The following is an 18,034-nucleotide window of genomic DNA, read 5'->3' as shown; positions in this document are numbered from 1 at the left end:
ATTTTTTATATAAAATTAAATTGTAAGTTGGTTGCAAACGAAATTTAAAATACTGTAGAATTTGGTCCAAGCTTTTATTGAATAATACCTTCATTAAATGTAAATTTGAAGGTACCTTAATGAGCATCAGCCAGGGTACTGGTGTTGATTACTTATAAGTCCCACCAAGAGTAAGAAACTTTGATGGTTGTTTGTGAATACTCGACTACTTTTGATTGCTTTCCAAATAAAAATGTCAAGTACCAGACCAAGCTTTTATCTGGGTTTCCAGATTTGAATTTCAACTAAAGGCATATAGGATAAAAGATTAAACCTTTGTTTTCATACATTCAACTTACCTGTCAGATATATACATAGCTATCGACTCCGTCGTCCCCGACAGAAATTCAAATTTCGCGGCACTCGCTACAGGTAGGTCAGGTGATCTACCGCCCTGCTCTGGGTGGCAGGACTAGGAACTATTCCCGTTTTCTAATCAGATTCTCTCTGTCGCCGGTGGTATCAACATTGTTGTTACTTCCTCCTGACTAGAATTCGTTTTTCGCAACGCTTTTGATCATCTCTCGCTGATATTTGGTGACGTACTTGGATCGTTGTTTGGCATTCGCTATCGTGGACTGTTTTTTGGACTTGGGTTTTGGAATTCGTGAATATGTCTGACTCTAGTGTTAGTTTCAGAGTGTGTGTGAATGAGGGCTGTAAGGTGAGGATTCCGAAAGCTTCGGTAGATCCTCATACTACTTGTAGTGGTTGTAGAATGGTTGAATGCTCGATTGAGAATACGTGTAACGAGTGTGAGAAATTGAGTGCACAAGAGTGGAAGAATCTAACTTCTTACTTGAAGAAGTTAGAGAAAGATAGAGAGAGGAAGGCGGCTTATAAAACCCGCAGAATGTCTACATCTCATGATTTACTGTCTAGTTCTGTAGCTTCTTCCTCTGATAATCATGCCCATTCTGTTTCAGCCCGTTCACAAATTGCTAATCCTCTAGTTTCTGCTTCGGAAATAGCGGAACTCAGAGCTTCCCTTCAGAAAATGCAGGAAAAAATGCAGCATTGGAAGGTAAGGAAAGTGAATGTGGTTTCGCTAGTGATATTAGTGTCCCCAGTGTAGTGGAGGGGGCGTCTGGTCGTCTCTGCGACGCTCCCAGGCCTAGACCTCTTCCAAGCTCCCTGGCCCGGAGGAGAAGGAAAGTCGAAAGCCGTACGGGGGTTGTGGAGAATCCCCAACGATCAGGCGTCCCTTCGGCAGAATCTATCATATCACAAACTGCCAAGGACCGCTATAGGAAAAGCGTCCTTCGAGAGTGCTTTTCGTCTTCTAGTTCGCCCTCTCCGAGAAGAGGATGGAAGGAGTCGAAACTTTCCCGTCCGCTGAAGAGGAGTATGAAAGAACATGAACTCAATTCTAGTCCCGAGCGCTTCTCTGAAGAAGGAGCGCCTTCGGTAATAAAGAAGGCTAGAATACATTCAGACTCTGGGTCTGGAGGAGATCCTAGAGCGCCTTCCAGATCTCCCTCTCCTGATTCGAAAGATTCCTCAACCAGGAAAATTTTAATGAATATGCAAGAACAATTAGCCTCGTTAGTAGGAGCTCTATATAAGGAGCCTACTCGTAAGAAGGATGATAGGCTTCCTATTAAAAGATCTAAATACCGATCTCCTGTCGGGCGCGACGCACCCTACAGGGGAGTTGTCGCACAAGCGGCCATCTCTGGGGGGAGCAATGCGTTAGACAGGAGAGAAGTAAGAAAGGAAGTTACTCCTGTCAAGAGTGCGGCTCCACCCAGGAGCCAGGCTCCGAGTAGGCGCAAAGAGCCAGAATATGCAGTACAACATTCAAGATCTTCAACCAAGCGCCAAGAGTTAACTGAAGAAGAAGATCCTGTTAGGAGTAGAGCGCTTGTTAAACGGAAAGCGCCTACCGGGATCAATACTCCTACTAAACACCATACGCATTCCAAGGATCAGGAGTATTTGGAGCGACGTACTCCTGCCAGGCGCCAGGAGTCTTCGGACCTCGATACTCCTCCCAGGCGCCAGGAGTATTCTGAACTTAATACTCCTCCCAGGCGCCAGGAGTATTCCGAACCTTATACTCCTCCCAGGCGCCAGGAGTATTCTGAACTTAATACTCCTCCCAGGCGCCAGGAGTATTCGGAACAAGATGCGCCTACCAGAAGCCAGGAGTATTCGAGGCGCGCTGCGCCTGCCAAGCGCCAGGAGTATTCCAAACACGTTACTCCTTCCAGGCGAGATACTCCTGCTGTACACCAGGCGCATTCCTTGGATGAAGAGCCTGACATCCGACAGGAGTCATCCAAGCGTCAATCTTTTAGCAAAGAGAGAGTAACTCTTAGCCCCTCTTCAATTAGGAGTGCTTCTTCAGAAAGAAAGAGAGTAAGGGAAGAAACAGAAGAAAGAAGGGAGCCTTCTCCTTCCGAGCCTATGAACCCAGAAGATGCATCGGAGGATGAAATGAAGGAAGGATTTTCTAATTACAAAGTTCTTTCGTCCCTTCTCTTGGAAGAATATGGAGACTCGTTAACGCCAGCCGCTCCTCCTTCTCCACGCTCTCTGTTCTCGAGCACGAAAACACACAAGTCTTCCTCTTTCCTAAAAATGAAGCCTGCTATATCTATGAGGAGGGCGCTTCAATCTCTTGACTCCTGGTTCAAGAAGAAGAAGGAGTTAGGAAGGACGGTCTTTTGTATGCCTCCCGCTAAACTTACAGGGAGGAGAGGCATTTGGTACGAAACGGGAGAAAATATGGGATTGTCTCTGTCTGTTTCAGCTGAGTCAGACTTCTCGAGTTTAGTAGATTCATCGAGAAGACACGCCTTGAATGCAGCAAAAGTAACATGGGGGCTTTCAGAAACGGACCACCTCCTCAAAGGGCTTTTTCACACTTTAGAAGTTTTTAACTTCTTAGATTGGTCCCTTGGGGTTCTTGCCAAGAAGTCTCATGAAAAGGAACAACTGGACCCAGAAACCCTAAATAGCATCCTCACATGCATTGATAAGGCTGTTCAGGATGGATCGGCTGAAGTATGCTCCCTCTTTGGTGCAGGAGTTTTAAAGAAGAGGGCGGTTCACAGTGCTTTCCTCACGAAGGCCGTCTCTCCTTCGCAAAGAGCCGCCTTATTGTTTGCGCCTCTCTCAGAACATCTTTTTCCCTCGCAGTTGGTGAAGGATATTGCTCATTCGCTGACTGAAAAGGCCACCCAGGATCTCCTTAGACAATCCTCAAGGAAAAATAGGCCTGTGGCCAGTGAGGAAAAGAAAGTGGCTCGTCCAGCTCAGCAGCAGCCCTTTCGAGGAGGCCTTCCAGCTAGATCTATCGCCAGAAGGAAGTCAACCGAAAAAAGGGGCAGGTCTTCCTTCCGTCCCTTTAAGAAAGGAAAGTGAGAATTCTGTCCTCCAGACACCTGTAGGAGCCAGGTTACATTTCTTTGCGAAAGCCTGGGAAGACATAGGATCGAATCCTTGGACGATGTCGATCATCAAGAAGGGTTATCTCATCCCATTAAAGGACATTCCTCCCTTGACAACATCACCGAGGGAATTGTCCGCCAGATACAGGGACCCTGTTCTGATGGATACTCTTCGTCAGATGGTGGAACAGATGTGGGACAAAAGAGCAATAGAGCTAGTGCTGGATTGCAGCTCCCCGGGGTTTTACAATCGCTTGTTTCTTGTAGCAAAAGCCTCGGGGGGATGGAGACCGGTACTGGATGTAAGTGCGCTGAACAAATTCGTAAAACAACAGAAGTTCAGCATGGAAACGTCTGCTTCAGTCCTTGCAGCACTGCGGCAAGGAGATTGGATGGCGTCCCTAGACCTTCAGGACGCATATTTCCACATCCCGATCCACCATTCGTCGAGGAAGTACCTTCGATTTATGTTCGAGGGAAGAATCTATCAGTTCAGGGCCCTGTGTTTCGGCCTTTCCATGGCTCCTCAAGTCTTCACGGACGTGATGAAAAATGTATCAAGACATTTACATTTGAAAGGGATAAACGTCTCCCTGTACCTGGACACTGGCTCATCAGAGCCAGGTCTCAAAAGCAGTGTTTGGAGGACCTGTCAACAACACTGGAATTGACAAAATCATTGGGATTGATCGTGAACCTCGAGAAGTCTCAGATGATCCCCAGCCAGAACGTGGTTTATCTGGGGATTCAGATGGATTCTCGGGGTTTTCGAGTTTTTCCCTCTCAAGAGAGAATAAAGAAAGGCTGTGCCACAGTATCGAACTTCTTAGGGAAAGAGCGCACTTCAGCGAGGGAATGGCTGAGCCTTCTGGGGACCCTTTCCTCGCTCGAACAGTTCTTTCTCCTAGGAAGACTACATCTTCGTCCGCTTCAGTTCTTCCTGAGAAGAAGTTGGAGTTGGAAGACAGGACAGCTCTCGGACACGTTTCCAATCTCGGAGGAAATAAAAAATCATTTAAAGTGGTGGTTGATTCCCTTAAAAGAAAACAAAGGAGTGTCCCTGCAAGTACGGAACCCAAGCCTGACATTGTTCTCAGACGCGTCGGAGTCGGGCTGGGGTGCAACATTGGGATCCAAAGAAGTGTCAGGCACCTGGTCGGCAGAACAGGTATCATGGCACATAAATTGCAAGGAGCTTTTAGCAATTCACCTTGCGCTAAAGAGCTTCGAACACATAGTCAGAGGCAAGGTCGTACAGATAAACTCAGACAATACGACAGCTCTGGCTTATGTCAAGAAACAAGGAGGGACTCACTCTTTCGCTCTGTACGAGCTGGCAAGAGATCTGTTGATTTGGGCGAACCAAAGGAAGGTAGTTCTTCTAACGAGGTTTGTCCAAGGGGAGAGGAATGTGAGAGCGGACAGACTGAGCAGGAGGTTCCAGGTCCTTCCCACAGAATGGACACTCCACTCAGAAGTCTGTCAGAGCCTTTGGCTCCCTTTGGGGGAAGCCTCAAATAGATCTTTTCGCCACATTCCTCTCCAAAAGGATAGACACATTTTTTGCCCTGGTGGAAGATCCCAGGGCTTATGCAACAGACGCCTTCCTCCTGGACTGGTCAGGAATAGATGTTTACGCTTTTCCCCCGTTCAAGATACTGGGGGAAGTAGTCAGAAAATTCGTGGCATCCGAAGGAACCAAAATGACTCTGATTGCTCCGTATTGGCCAGCTCAAATTTGGTTCACAGAGGTGATGGAGTGGACAGTGGACTTCCCCAGATCTCTTCCAAACAGAATAGATCTGCTCAAACAACCCCACTTCGAGAGGTACCATCAAAATCTACCCGCTCTTGCTCTGACTGCCTTTCGACTATCGAAAGACTTGTCAGAGCGAGAGGGTTTTCTCGCCAGGCAGCAAGCGCAATTGCTAGAGCCCGCAGATCATCTACTAGGCGAGTGTACCAATCGAAGTGGGAAGTTTTCAGAAGCTGGTGCAGGTCGAAGAAGCTGTCCTCTTCCAGTACCTCTGTGACCGAAATTGCGGATTTCCTTCTGTTTCTTAGAGAAAAGTCGCATCTCTCGTACCGACTATTAAGGGGTACAGGAGTATGCTGTCAGCAGTCTTTAGAAACAAGGGATTAGATATAACGAATGATAAGGATTTGCACGACCTCATTCGTTCCTTCGAAACATCAAAGTCACTTGAACCTAAGGTTCCAAGCTGGAACTTAGATGTGGTTCTTAAATTTCTATCCTCCGAAGAATTCGAACCACTACACACTGCTTTTTTTCGTAATATCACTAGAAAGTGTTTGTTTCTGATGTCTCTTGCAACGGTAAAAAAGCAAAAAGGGTCAGTGAGTTGCACGCCCTTGAATCACGAGTTGGCTTCAAAGGAGACTCTGCAATTTGTTCATTTCAGTCTCTCTTTCTTGCCAAAAACGAAAACCCTTCGAATCCCTGGCCCAGGAGCTTTGAGGTGAAAGGACTTTCTAGTTTGGTGGGCAGAGAGGCAGAAAGATCCCTTTGCCCAGTTAGGGCTCTAAAATTTTATCTGGACAGGAAGAAGCAGTTGGGGGGTTCGCCAAAAAGGTCTTTGGTGCTCAGTAAAAGACCCCAAGAGAGCAATGTCCAAGAACGCCTTAGCCTTCTTTGTTAGAAGTGTTATTATGGAAGCTCATAAGAATTGTCAGATGATTCTTTTAATCTTTTTAAGAGTGAGAGCCCACGAAGTTAGGGCATTCGCAACCTCTGTGGCGTTCCAAGAAATATGTCACTCAAAAACATTTTGGACGCAACTTATTGGAGATGCAACTCTGTGTTTGCATCTCATTATTTAAAAGACGTGCGAGTTACGTTTGAGAAATGTTTTTCTTTAGGTCCGTTTGTGTCAGCACAGACGGTTCTGGGTAAAGGAGAGAGCACCGATCCTTAAATTGTACGTAACCCTCTTGTCGGATGTGTTCTCGTGTTTCCTGTGCATGGGAGTGTCAGTTGTCGCACGAGCGGCCTTCACTTCGCTTCATTTGGAAATCGAGTGACAGCTGACTATTAGAGGGGTACAAAATTTTTTATTTTTGTATGTATGAGTTTCGAGTTTGTGGTTGTTTGCTAAGAGTTTGGGGATAACTCTTGGCAATCTTAGAACTAACACGGGTTAGGATCGGGTGATCGGGATCGGTTGTGTGCTCCTTAAATAAAGGCGTGTTGTCATATAAGCGGATGTGCTCCCATTGACAAACGCCAGTTAGGTTCTGTCGAGTAAGTGGAAGAGACCCCATCGACAGATCCACAAGAACTCTTGGCCACAGATCACTATCTCGCTAAGGCTCTTGAGATGAAGCAGACTCCTGGGCAGTAGCCTCGAAGTCTTCCATCTAATAAGGTAGGAACTAAGGTTTATTTATACCTACAACATATGTTGTTTACCTGTCTAGTCAGTTAGTTAGCTGTCTCTTGCCCTCCACCAAAGGGTGTCAATCAGCTATGTATATATCTGACAGGTAAGTTGAATGTATGAAAATGATATTGTTATGATACAATAAAGTTTCATACATACTTACCTGGCAGATATATACAATTGAAGACCCACCCAGCCTCCCCGCAGGAGACAGGTGGAAGAGAGAATCTGATTAGAAAACGGGAATAGTTCCTAGTCCTGCCACCCAGAGCAGGGCGGTAGATCACCTGACCTACCTGTAGCGAGTGCCGCGAAATTTGAATTTCTGTCGGGGACGACGGAGTCGATAGCTATGTATATATCTGCCAGGTAAGTATGTATGAAACTTTATTGTATCATAACAATATCATATTTTCATTAAGGTTGCAATCAAATGTATCAATGTTCATTAAATTTGTAACCAGGTAATTTTTTTGTTTTTTGTCTTAAAACTAATGTCAGAATGTTTCTTAATAATACAGAGTTTATGAGTGGGTATCTCATCCATCAAAAGACATCAGAGATGTAATTAATACCCAGGAAGAACCATCAAGAAATGACTTTGAACGTCGTACATCTCAGATCATCCAAGGGCTAAGGGAAGAGGTAAAGTATATTCTCAATTGAACCTTTTCAGTAAAGTGTTATGTTGTAAAGTAATGTGTATTCAAAGAAATGTGAGTGGACAGTACTAAATTATATCTGAATTGCCAGTTGTAGCATCGCATAATGTAAGAACATGTATTTTTGTATTAATTATACTGATGCCTGATAGATGAAAACTTGTGAAGGGAATACTGAATCAGAGAAACATGAAGGGATAGGGAATTATTATTCATTCAGATATCTGAAGTCTTGACATGAGACGGTCTTTGTAGTTGAAAGTTAAGATAAACAAGTCCTGAAAATGCTGAAAATTCTTTTGAAAATATTGTTTAAACATTTTATTACTATAGGTACATATTAAAAAGATAAAGATTAGCAGTGCTGTTTGAAGTCTTGTTAGGCTTGTTAAGTGGTATTTCTTAGGGTTGGGACTGCTGATGTAAGTGGAAATTGGCAAATTGGCATTGCTTTGAGTAAATAGTTGAAGTAAGATTGAAATATTGATTGTTTTAAGAGCTTAAAGCTATTTGAAAACATGCAGTGGAATGAAATGTCCTTATTGTAGCATCATTTTGAATCATAAACTTATTATCATTCTTCTTGTAATAATGGATGTTGATTAGTAGATATTGCAGTTCATCATGGTGTGCTTTTTTGTTCAAATGATAACCTGTATGTTCATATTGCATATCTTGATTGTTCTTGTTACTCCTGTTAATTGCTGCCTCTCAAGAGTCATAAGTACATATGTATGTATATTACTATTGCTGTAGTTGCCTCTTTGTAAAGATAGATCATGTGGCTGATTTCCTTATCATGATGCCATACTAACATAGTTGGTATAAACAAGGGGGCGGAGGGTAGCTAAAATATTTAAACTTTTTGGATAACTTTTATACATTTCACACAAATACATGCCCTTATCCTTTGTTAATCTTTTAACACATTTTTGTATGGTGCAAGTTATGCATTTGTAGATACTGTAATTTAACCAGGCAAGTTTAGATAAACTACTTGCTTCAAAGAAAATGGGTTAAATAAATGAGAAAATAGCTTTTTCCTTCCTAAGAAATATGAGTAGTTTGATTGAACTTTGTTATGATGTGTACTTTGATAAGCTGTTGTTATGATGTATACTTTGATAAGCTGTCTCTATTTTACAGAATTTAAATTTCAGTTGTAGTAAGCTATGGGTATGTTTTTGTTGGTTATTTATTTTTCATGAATATGAATTAAGTAAACTATATTGTTGCAATATGTAGTTTTCAGAATGATTTATTCCGATGTTAATGTGTAACATTTTTATTTTTCAGAAACTAAACTCTGCACTATTTTGGGAGAACCCAAATCCCAAGGAGTACCTCTCTTTAGTTCCCACTAGTGCCATTTCAGGAGATGGCATGGGTAATCTCATAGCTCTCATTTGTAATTTGTGCCAACACCGTCTCAAGAAAAATTTGATGTTCTCAGAAGAATTACAGGTATGTTTTACAGGATACTTGTCACATCAACTGCTGTTTGTTTCAGCTCATAACTTTTTGAACTTGTCCTATCTAATCTAATTTAACACCATATAGTGGCATAAATGATCTTTGGCAACATGATTTACTCTTTTTTCCTATTTTTTCTTCAATCAAGTTATTACTGTAACAGAGTATTGTTATCCTTTATTTGGTGGCTATAGTAATGAGGTTTGTAAAGTGTCTTGTATACTATATACTGTAGTGGACACAACAGAAGTCAAAGAAGATACCTTTTATCAAAATGAGAAAATGAAAATATGAGTATTCAGTCATGTTTTATTGAATAATTGTTGTTCCTAAGAAAGTAAATAGATTGTGGCAAGAGAGAAAGTAAATAGATTGTGGCAAGAGAAAATTAGAAATATTAAGTAATAAGCAATGCTTGTTGGTTACAAAAATTTTGTAAGCAAATAGATCACCATTTTACCCAATCTTTTTGTACCTATTCATCAGTGCATTGTATGTTGCTAGTAATACTGCATAATTCTTAATACATAAATGATAAACCTGCTTTTACTTTTGTATGCACTATAGCATAATTAGTGTTTTAACATAATGTCAGTGTTGTTTTAATAAATCTTCTAAGTAGTAATGAAAATATTTTTAAATGTTTAGCATTTGATGTCAAGAAGAAAGATTGGAGTACAGGTGAAGAATAATCAGTAATTAAAATGAAACTACATAAATTCATTAAGATAGTCTCTGCATCAACATAACAGAGACCCAACCATACAACCACCTTATCCTGGTCAGTAATTGTTTGACCAGGCCTTAATTCTTGATGGCTGCTTGAGTAAACAATAGGAGGATTTGCTTAACTGACCAGTTACGGAAGTTTGCATCTATCTGTAGGACCAAGTGTTTTAGGCAAAGCAGTTTAGGTTATTTTTGTTTACTGGTTGAGTGAAAAGGCAAGTGTCTAGGAATACTGTCTCTTTTTTACTTGAGAGAGTGATAATAAGGGGTTAAGATTGAATTTGGTTTTATGAAATTTAGGTTAGGAAACCAAGCACTGAGGCACTTTTGGCTTAAGGCAGTGAAAAGAGTGGGAGTGGTTGGACAAGTAGAAATCCAGAAAATAATGGAGGTGAAGTACATAAATGTGTGGGTAGAACTTGGAGAAAACTCATCAGTTGCTCTAGGAAGTAATGGTTTGAGAGGTTGGACAGCAAGAAGAAAGGAAGTGGAAACGGAGGTAAAGTAAAAAGCTAAAAAGTGATGGATTTAAGGACCAAAGGGATGCTGCAAACATCCTTTATTTTATGCTTACAATGCACCTTGTTGGTTGGACTGATGGTACCAGCCCCATATGGGATTCAGGGATAAAGAGAAGACTGACAAAAATACATCCCAAGTAAAGTTAGATTTTACAAGATTAGGGCGTCACCACCTATTTTACTTTGTAAATGGATATGAGACTTAATTCACTTTTAGAAGCTGCCACCTTTAGATGTGAAGCAACTTGGCTACTTTTTACTGAAGAAACCTTCCTCATGCATCCTAGACTCTTTCTCCCACCCTGCTTGGTGGACCTAGGTTGAGAGATTTTTCCTCTTAATCATAACCGTGACACCCGGCCGGTTGTATATTCTCTAGGGTTTTCCATGGTTTTATCGAATATTCAAAGTAAGTGTGCTTTTCCCTTTCACTGTCAGTTACATTAGCTAGTCTTCTCATTACTACTGGAATGCATGTCTTATTCTTGGACCTGATTAGTTTTTCAGAACTAAGAACTCCAGGTTTTACTCACCATATGTTTGAATAGGTTCTCATCTCTTGGGTTGCTGTAGGGGTTTGACTGCGGACTCCCAATTAATTAGGTACTTGAGCTAAAATTCACATTTGGAGTAAAAATTCTAGCTGTAAACTATGAATGTGTGACATTTACGACTTTTGACTAATAGTACTACTAAACTTATGAAGTCAAGAAAGCTTGGGACAACCTTTTCCTGTGTTAGTCCCTGGGCCAGCTGGCTGACTTGGTACCATCTGGAGGTACTAAAATTTTGCCAGTGTAACCAGACATCCAGTATGGTATCCCATTTCTTAAAATGCTTGCTGGACATTCGAATGTTGTAGCTTTTTTGTGTTAGAGGGATTTTAAGTTTTTGCATGGTGTCGTATTGTAAAAATCACCAAATTTGCATTTTGTGGCAAATATGTACCACGGAAAAACATGACCAAATCCAAGAGCATTGAGTCATGGAGGACACTTGTTAATGCTGCTAAGATAAGAAGATTTGGACCAATACTTGAAATTGATTCACAATGAGAAGTTCCAAACATATATTATGAAACTACATGCCGTAACAACTTCACACACAAGAATTCTTTGCATAAGCTAGAAGCTGAATGTGTTGATCTTGGACAGTCAACTTCTCAACATCAAAGAACATCCCGAGAGCCTGGGACCAGTAAGTCGCGCACTTATTCCGCAAAATGCATATTTTGTGACAAAGACTCCAAATATCTTAGAAGAAGCCAGTTGTGAAAAAGTGACTCGGGCAGTTGACTCCGGGCAGACAAAACAATACGGGAATCTGCCTGCAAATATTTAACTCAAAAAACGGTCTGAAAGCCAGAAGAAAACTGATGAACGAATCCTGGTCATCACATCACGTGAGTTGGTAGCTGCTGAGGCACACTACCACAGATCATGCTATCTAGAATACACGAGACAAGAGACCAGAACAACTTCCCATCAGTGAGGACCATGAAGACAATGAAGAAGAAGCATACACTCTATCTGAGTCATATGCTTATCAACAGCTCTTTGACTACATCAGACAAGAATTGATCGCCAAACACCAAATAGCATACATGACAAACTTAACAGAGAAGCTTGTGTCATTTATGCATGCTGACGGAGTAACTGATATCAAGGTACATACTAAGAAGCACGTACGACGCAGACTTGAAACAGAACTTGGACCGTGCATAAAGATCATCTATGGAAATAACAACAGACTCATGGTCATTACAGACAGTATCACTTTCGAGGAACTTGCAAGAGAAAACATGACACTTAGAGAAATGCTTGACCTATATTCATCTCAAAGATCATGGTCTTAACCATCCAGACCTAGTAGCATCTTGCATTCAGAAGGATGAATGTAATGTCCAGTCTGTAATTAAAGTGCTGGAAAGTAACTAGATCAACCCTTTCGAACTGCCTTCCGATGAACTGATGAGCATATCATCTGGTATCACAGCACCAAAAAGTGTTTCAAGTGATCTCCTCACAGCTCAAGATCAGGGAGAGAAGGCATACCAGGAGTTTGTCGATTCAAGACTCAAAAAAGGCACTGCCTTCTATAACCCATTGAAAAAAATGCATCTGAAGTCATTTGACAGTTTGAAAAAAAGGGCAAAAGCTAAATCAGGAAACAAAGAAACTGTCTTGAAATCTGATTACCAACTGTTCTCTCGAATGCTGCTGATAACAAGTAGCCGGAAAATGGACATAAAAGTTCTCCAGCATCCTCTCGGACCTTTACAATGGTCGTTGGTGAATTGTGATGGCTCTGCAAAAACAGACCAACAAGGCAGTCCTGGCACGTAATCTTCAAGCACTAGTGACTTCAGATGAACACATTGACTTACCTTCAGCTGCAATCATCGATAGCATGGGGATTGTACATAAAATTCAAGGAGACACCATTACATTCTCAGTTGTCTGAACGCCTTCTCGGAACTGTACTGCAAACATCAGCATCAAGTTCTGGATTCGATGTAGTGTTTGACAGGTATACAATGCTTCGTCAATCAAAACAGCTGAAAGAACAGAAAAAGGGGGGCAGACAAAGGAATATAGTTCTCGCAAATCATTCCTGGCCACAAAATTCGAAATTGGTGCTGCCTACTTGCATGCCCCGAGAGCAAAGCCAAACTGACCAACTTCTTTGCCACCGATTGGCAAGAGAATTAAGAACGACGGGACCAACTTCAAGAAAAGGTGATTTTTGTAACTTTCGAGGAACGATGTTTCAAGATAACATCTAATGCAGTGTCAGAAGTTGATGAATTGAAATGCATGCATGAAGAAGCCAACACATGCTTTTTGTTACATGTTCACCACGCAGCTGATTCTGGATACAAGTCAGTCTTACTGATTGCAGAAGACACAGATGTCATGATTATCTCCCTTGCCTTATGCAGAAATGTTGGTTGCCAAATGCACATGAGATGTGGAACAAAAAACCGATCAAAACTGATCAGTATCAACAAACTTGCTGCAAGCCTGGGTCATGGTATATGCAATGCCTTAATAGGTCTCCATGCGTTCATAAGCTGCGACTCAGTCAGTAATTTTGCTGGTCAAGGAAAACTCAGGACTGGAACTCCTGCAACGGAACTAGAATTTCCAGAAGGCATTCACTACACTTGGTGAACATTGGCATGTGACTAATGAGTTATTTGGTGCCCTCCAGGATTTCATATGCAATCTATATGCAGCCCGAACAAACATCAGTTGCGTAAATGAACTTTGCTACCAGCTCTGGCGAGCAAATAAAGGATCAGTTGCTGTCTGGCGACGCAGTTTGGTTCCTTTTCCAGATGTACCACATCCACAAGATGGCCATGGTTGGTGTGCACAGGACAGTGGTAAGCTTGAAGCACCATGGTTAACAGGCTCTCCTGCACCTCAAGTCATCTTAGAGTTCATCTTGTGGAAATGTAAGAAAATCTGTCAGCTTCCAAAGTGTCAGTGCCTCGTCATTGGACTCCCATCCACGGAAGAGTGTAAGCTGCAAACCTGTACAAACATGAAAAAAGTGACACATCTATGGACTCCAATGACGATCTGGACGTGGATGGCTCCTGAAAACAAAATACAAATTATGTACATGATACCGGAAATAAAAGATAATAACTTTTTAACAATCAATTGTTACAAATTCTCTAGTGAAAGGCATATACTATTACATACAACATGATTAATATTGAACAACAACAACAGCAGCAACAATAACAACAATAAAGTGTACTGCAAATCATAATTTGCCCAATTGTTCAGAGAAATACTATATTCAAACATAAGATCCATGGGCATCTTCAGTTACACAAATAAACCTGTTTTAGAAAAAAAGGTTATTTTTATTTTATAGCAAAGATCTAGGTGATACAAAAGTCATAGTGCTTCATATGAACTCTTCAATCATATAAATAGGTGTTGCTGTAGTGTAGCATCATTTCCATAAAAGCCCACAAACCAAAACATTTTCAGCACAGGGTGGTCCTCTTTGATTGCAAATTTCACATATAAAGCTACAAGATACAGATGTCCGGCAAACAGTTCTGGAAAGTAGACATGATCAGCTTTCAGGAAATATCGGTCTGTTTTGTACCTCTGATTGATACCAATCGACAAAAAAATGGCCTCTAACCCATGGACTATATCCTTACCACATGATATTAGATGCTCAGTCATTCCCACCTTGCTACTGTGAAGGTCACAGGTGTAAAACCCTCCAACTGTCCAGTAGAACCATTGTAGATTCTGGTCAGGAAGTAAAAACAATTGGCAAGGGGTAATTTTGATTGCACTCTTGCCCCTGAGCATTTCCGTGATGTCTTTGACATTTGTGATATTCAGAGTAAGAGGTTTTCCTCAAAGGAACTATAGTCATCTATGTAAATATTGGAAGGCTTCTTTCACTTGTGGAATATTCAGTTCTGATTTAACACCACAGCTTACCTTGCATTTTGGTGTCCTAAAATAAGAACTGTTTGATAAAGAATAAAATTTGGAAGATTACCATGAAAGGACTGTCCTATTTTTAATCATTGGATGTGCTTTTTTTCCTCAAAACTTGAATATTCATCTCATTAGGAAATTATTTTTAATGCATCTCATTACATTTTTATTGTGGAGATTAGACTTGTATTGGGTATATTTAACTATAGTTCATGAATAGAGGTTAATGTTTTAGCATATGGGTATTGGTCATTGATTGATTTTTTTTATTCATCCTGTTGTTGTGGGTTTTGTCTTAATTTTTCATTGTTGCTGTAGTGACATGATTGCTTTTTTCATCACCATTATTTCAAGCAACTATTTTTATTTCCAGTATACTTTATGATACAAAAGTACAGAGTTTAAAAACGAAAAAATATTTTCTTTACAGTGTACTGTACTAGAAGTCAAAACAATTCAGGGACATGGAACCACAATAGATGTTATCTTAGTAAATGGACGTCTTCGTGAGGGCGATACTATTATCTTAGCTGGAACGGAAGGCCCTATTGTTACACAGATCAGGTTTGTAGATTATTTTGGTGTAAATGATTGCATTATGTATATTTTATTTAATTTTTTTGTGTTATTATGTCTCATATACGAGTAGGTTTACCTTAAAATTGTAAGCTTGGTACCAAAACATTAAATTCTTGGCAGGTCACTGTGTGTAAATGTTATGAAATGAATTTATTAATCTCTTTTCTTCTTCTGTGTTATGTATTTTAACTAATAGTAAATAGAATTAAAGGGCACCTCTTTTGTAGTGAAAATGTGAACAAGCTTAATTTTTTGTAATCAGTGGAATTTTAGCATATAGAATTTATTCACATTCACTATATTTTTAGAGTGATTCCAAATGGGGGTGAAAATATGAAAAATGAAAATTGAGTAATCATTTTTTAGATAATTGCCTTTCCTCAGTTTTCTTTTGTAGTACAGTATTTGTGCATCAGTTGCCCATACAATGTATTGGCATAGTGAACACTCGTGTCTTATACTTGAAATGACTTCATCTTTTGTAGCAAGACCTTTGGTGTTGCATATTGTAAATTTTACATGAAGATGCATAAAAGCCATCATGTTTTTTTGTAGTATATATTCCAAAGGGGCATGCTATGCTGGTACGTAGCATTTCCACTTGTTTCCAAAAGAAAGTAGTACGTACCAGTATTCTCATGATGAAAAAACAATTTTATTATATGTGAAGAAAACCCTTATCTCTTTTAACTCTTTCTGTTGATTAATGAAGTTTTCTAAATTATCAGGTCTTTACTGCTTCCTAAACCCCTTAAGGAGATTCGTGTCAAAGGACAATATGACGAAGTTAAAGAAATATCAGCAGCACAGGGTGTCAAAATCGCTGCTCGAGATCTAGAGAAAGCTATTCCAGGTCTTAGTCTTAAAGTAGCATACCATGATGATGAGGTAGATATAATCAAAGAAGAAGTTGACAGAGAATTCCATTCTGCAATGCGTTCCATGAAAGTAAGTTGTAACTGATCATTGGGTTCATTTTTGTCTTTCTTTACAAATGTGTAGTTCAAAACAGCTTTTTTTCTTCCTAAAAATCACATACAGTATGATACTGTTTTCTTTAGAACTAACCAGTGTGTATTGGTACATGTGTTGCAAAATTGTAATGTTTTATTATTTATTATATTGCTTGTAACTACTTAGTGTTTTATCCTTTATTTTTCCAAATTAAAATATCCAACTCATCATAAACATGTTTTGACATGTATGCAATGGATGTAAGAATCACAAGTCATTTATCTCATTACATATTTCTTAAGATAATATTTCTTGATTGATGTTTTATATGCATTACTATCAAATTTTTATGTAGTAAAATAATGATTTAGTGTGGACGGTTGTTAAAAAAGGATTCCAGCTACTTACCACAATACCTTCAATTAATTATCTTGTGACAATACACAAGGGCAATATGCATGTGTGTATATTGTTGGTGTAAAAGATTGTGAAAATGCTTTCTATTTCTAGGTGAAGGAGCGAGGAGTTTATGTTCAGGCATCTACTTTAGGGGCTTTGGAAGCACTGCTCGAATTCTTCAAAACCAACGATGTGCCTTATTCAGGTATTCGCGTAGGTCCAGTAGTGAAACGTGATGTCATGCGTGCAGCTGCCATGCTGGAGCATGATCCTATGTATGCCGTTATTCTAGCCTTTGATGTGAAGGTTGAAAAAGATGCGCAAGAATTAGCTGATAAGGTATTGTAGTTCCTTCAGTTCTTGAGTTCCAGCAGTTGAAGTCTTGAGTTGAAAAATGTTAATAAAGCAGTGTCATAAATTAGAATTTCTTGAGTATCATACTCAGATTATCTCTTTCATGGATCTGCTAACTTTACAGGAAGGAGTGAAGATATTTTCAGAAGAGACTATATATCATCTTGGAGATAGATATGTAGAGTATCTTAAAGAATATAAAAAGAAGAAACAAGATGAATTCCGACATATTGCAGTATTCCCAAGTCGTTTAAAAATTATACCAACTGTAAGTATACTCCAGTTTACTGAGTAATGCAAAAGTTATTTTAGTATTTCTTTTTACTTGTACTTGACTTGTTATGACACTAGATTTTATATAGGTTTAGATATTACTATTCTAGTATGTCCTTGATATATTGATAAAATTCTTTTATCAAGTTAGGATGGTTGTTACTTCTGGTTTATTGATTTATGTACTGGTAGGATTTTACTCTACTTCATATGCACTTCACATCTCTTTTTATCTCTATAAGTTTGAATTTTATTTTTAATGTTCTAGTCAGATGCCTCTTCTATGTTTCAGTAGTTCAATTATTATCCTTTATAGTTTGTTAAGTGTGTGTCCTTTCTCACTTACACCATAGTTGGGTCTTGTACATTTTTATTGATCTTAAGTTATTGTACTTTATATATCAGACTATTGAATTCATGTTCATAACCGGTATACATAGTTGAAATAGAAGATATATTGGACTTTTCCAATAATCAAGTTTTTTTTTTTTATATATATATATAAGAATGAGACCTCTGTTTTACAAATTTTTTTTAGTTAAGTGGACAGTTTCTTTTGGTGTCTTTTAATCCTTTATTTTCTCTACCTCCTCTTGCAGTATTTTCCTTATTTTTTTTTTTCACAGGAGTATTTATTTTGTGGGTGCTTGGTCACCAATTTAATGCCCTCTTTGGCTTGCATCAAATGATTATGTACTAAATACTGATGTTCCCTTTGGAGGCAGATATGAATATGGATTTTTAATTGCCTTTGAATGTTAATGATTTGTATCG

General features: G+C 39.6%; 1 protein-coding gene across 1 annotated transcript in view; it reads left to right on the top strand.

Annotated features, from left to right (window-relative positions):
* The window catches only part of LOC135206129 (eukaryotic translation initiation factor 5B-like), a 72,174-nt gene that overhangs the window by 50,804 nt on the left and 3,336 nt on the right, over window positions 1–18,034 (top strand). Inside the window, exons 3-8 of the mRNA XM_064237379.1 lie at window positions 7,357–7,480; window positions 8,794–8,961; window positions 15,132–15,265; window positions 16,009–16,228; window positions 16,745–16,972; window positions 17,112–17,255. Of these exons, the coding sequence (XP_064093449.1) occupies window positions 7,357–7,480; window positions 8,794–8,961; window positions 15,132–15,265; window positions 16,009–16,228; window positions 16,745–16,972; window positions 17,112–17,255 (1,018 nt within the window). The remainder of the gene's footprint in view (window positions 1–7,356; window positions 7,481–8,793; window positions 8,962–15,131; window positions 15,266–16,008; window positions 16,229–16,744; window positions 16,973–17,111; window positions 17,256–18,034) is intronic.

The sequence above is a fragment of the Macrobrachium nipponense genome, chromosome 29 (genome assembly GCF_015104395.2).
Source record: "Macrobrachium nipponense isolate FS-2020 chromosome 29, ASM1510439v2, whole genome shotgun sequence".
NCBI lineage: Eukaryota > Metazoa > Arthropoda > Malacostraca > Decapoda > Palaemonidae > Macrobrachium > Macrobrachium nipponense.
The sequence above is the reverse complement of the archived record's forward strand: the minus strand, read 5'-3'. Positions and strand labels throughout refer to the sequence as shown.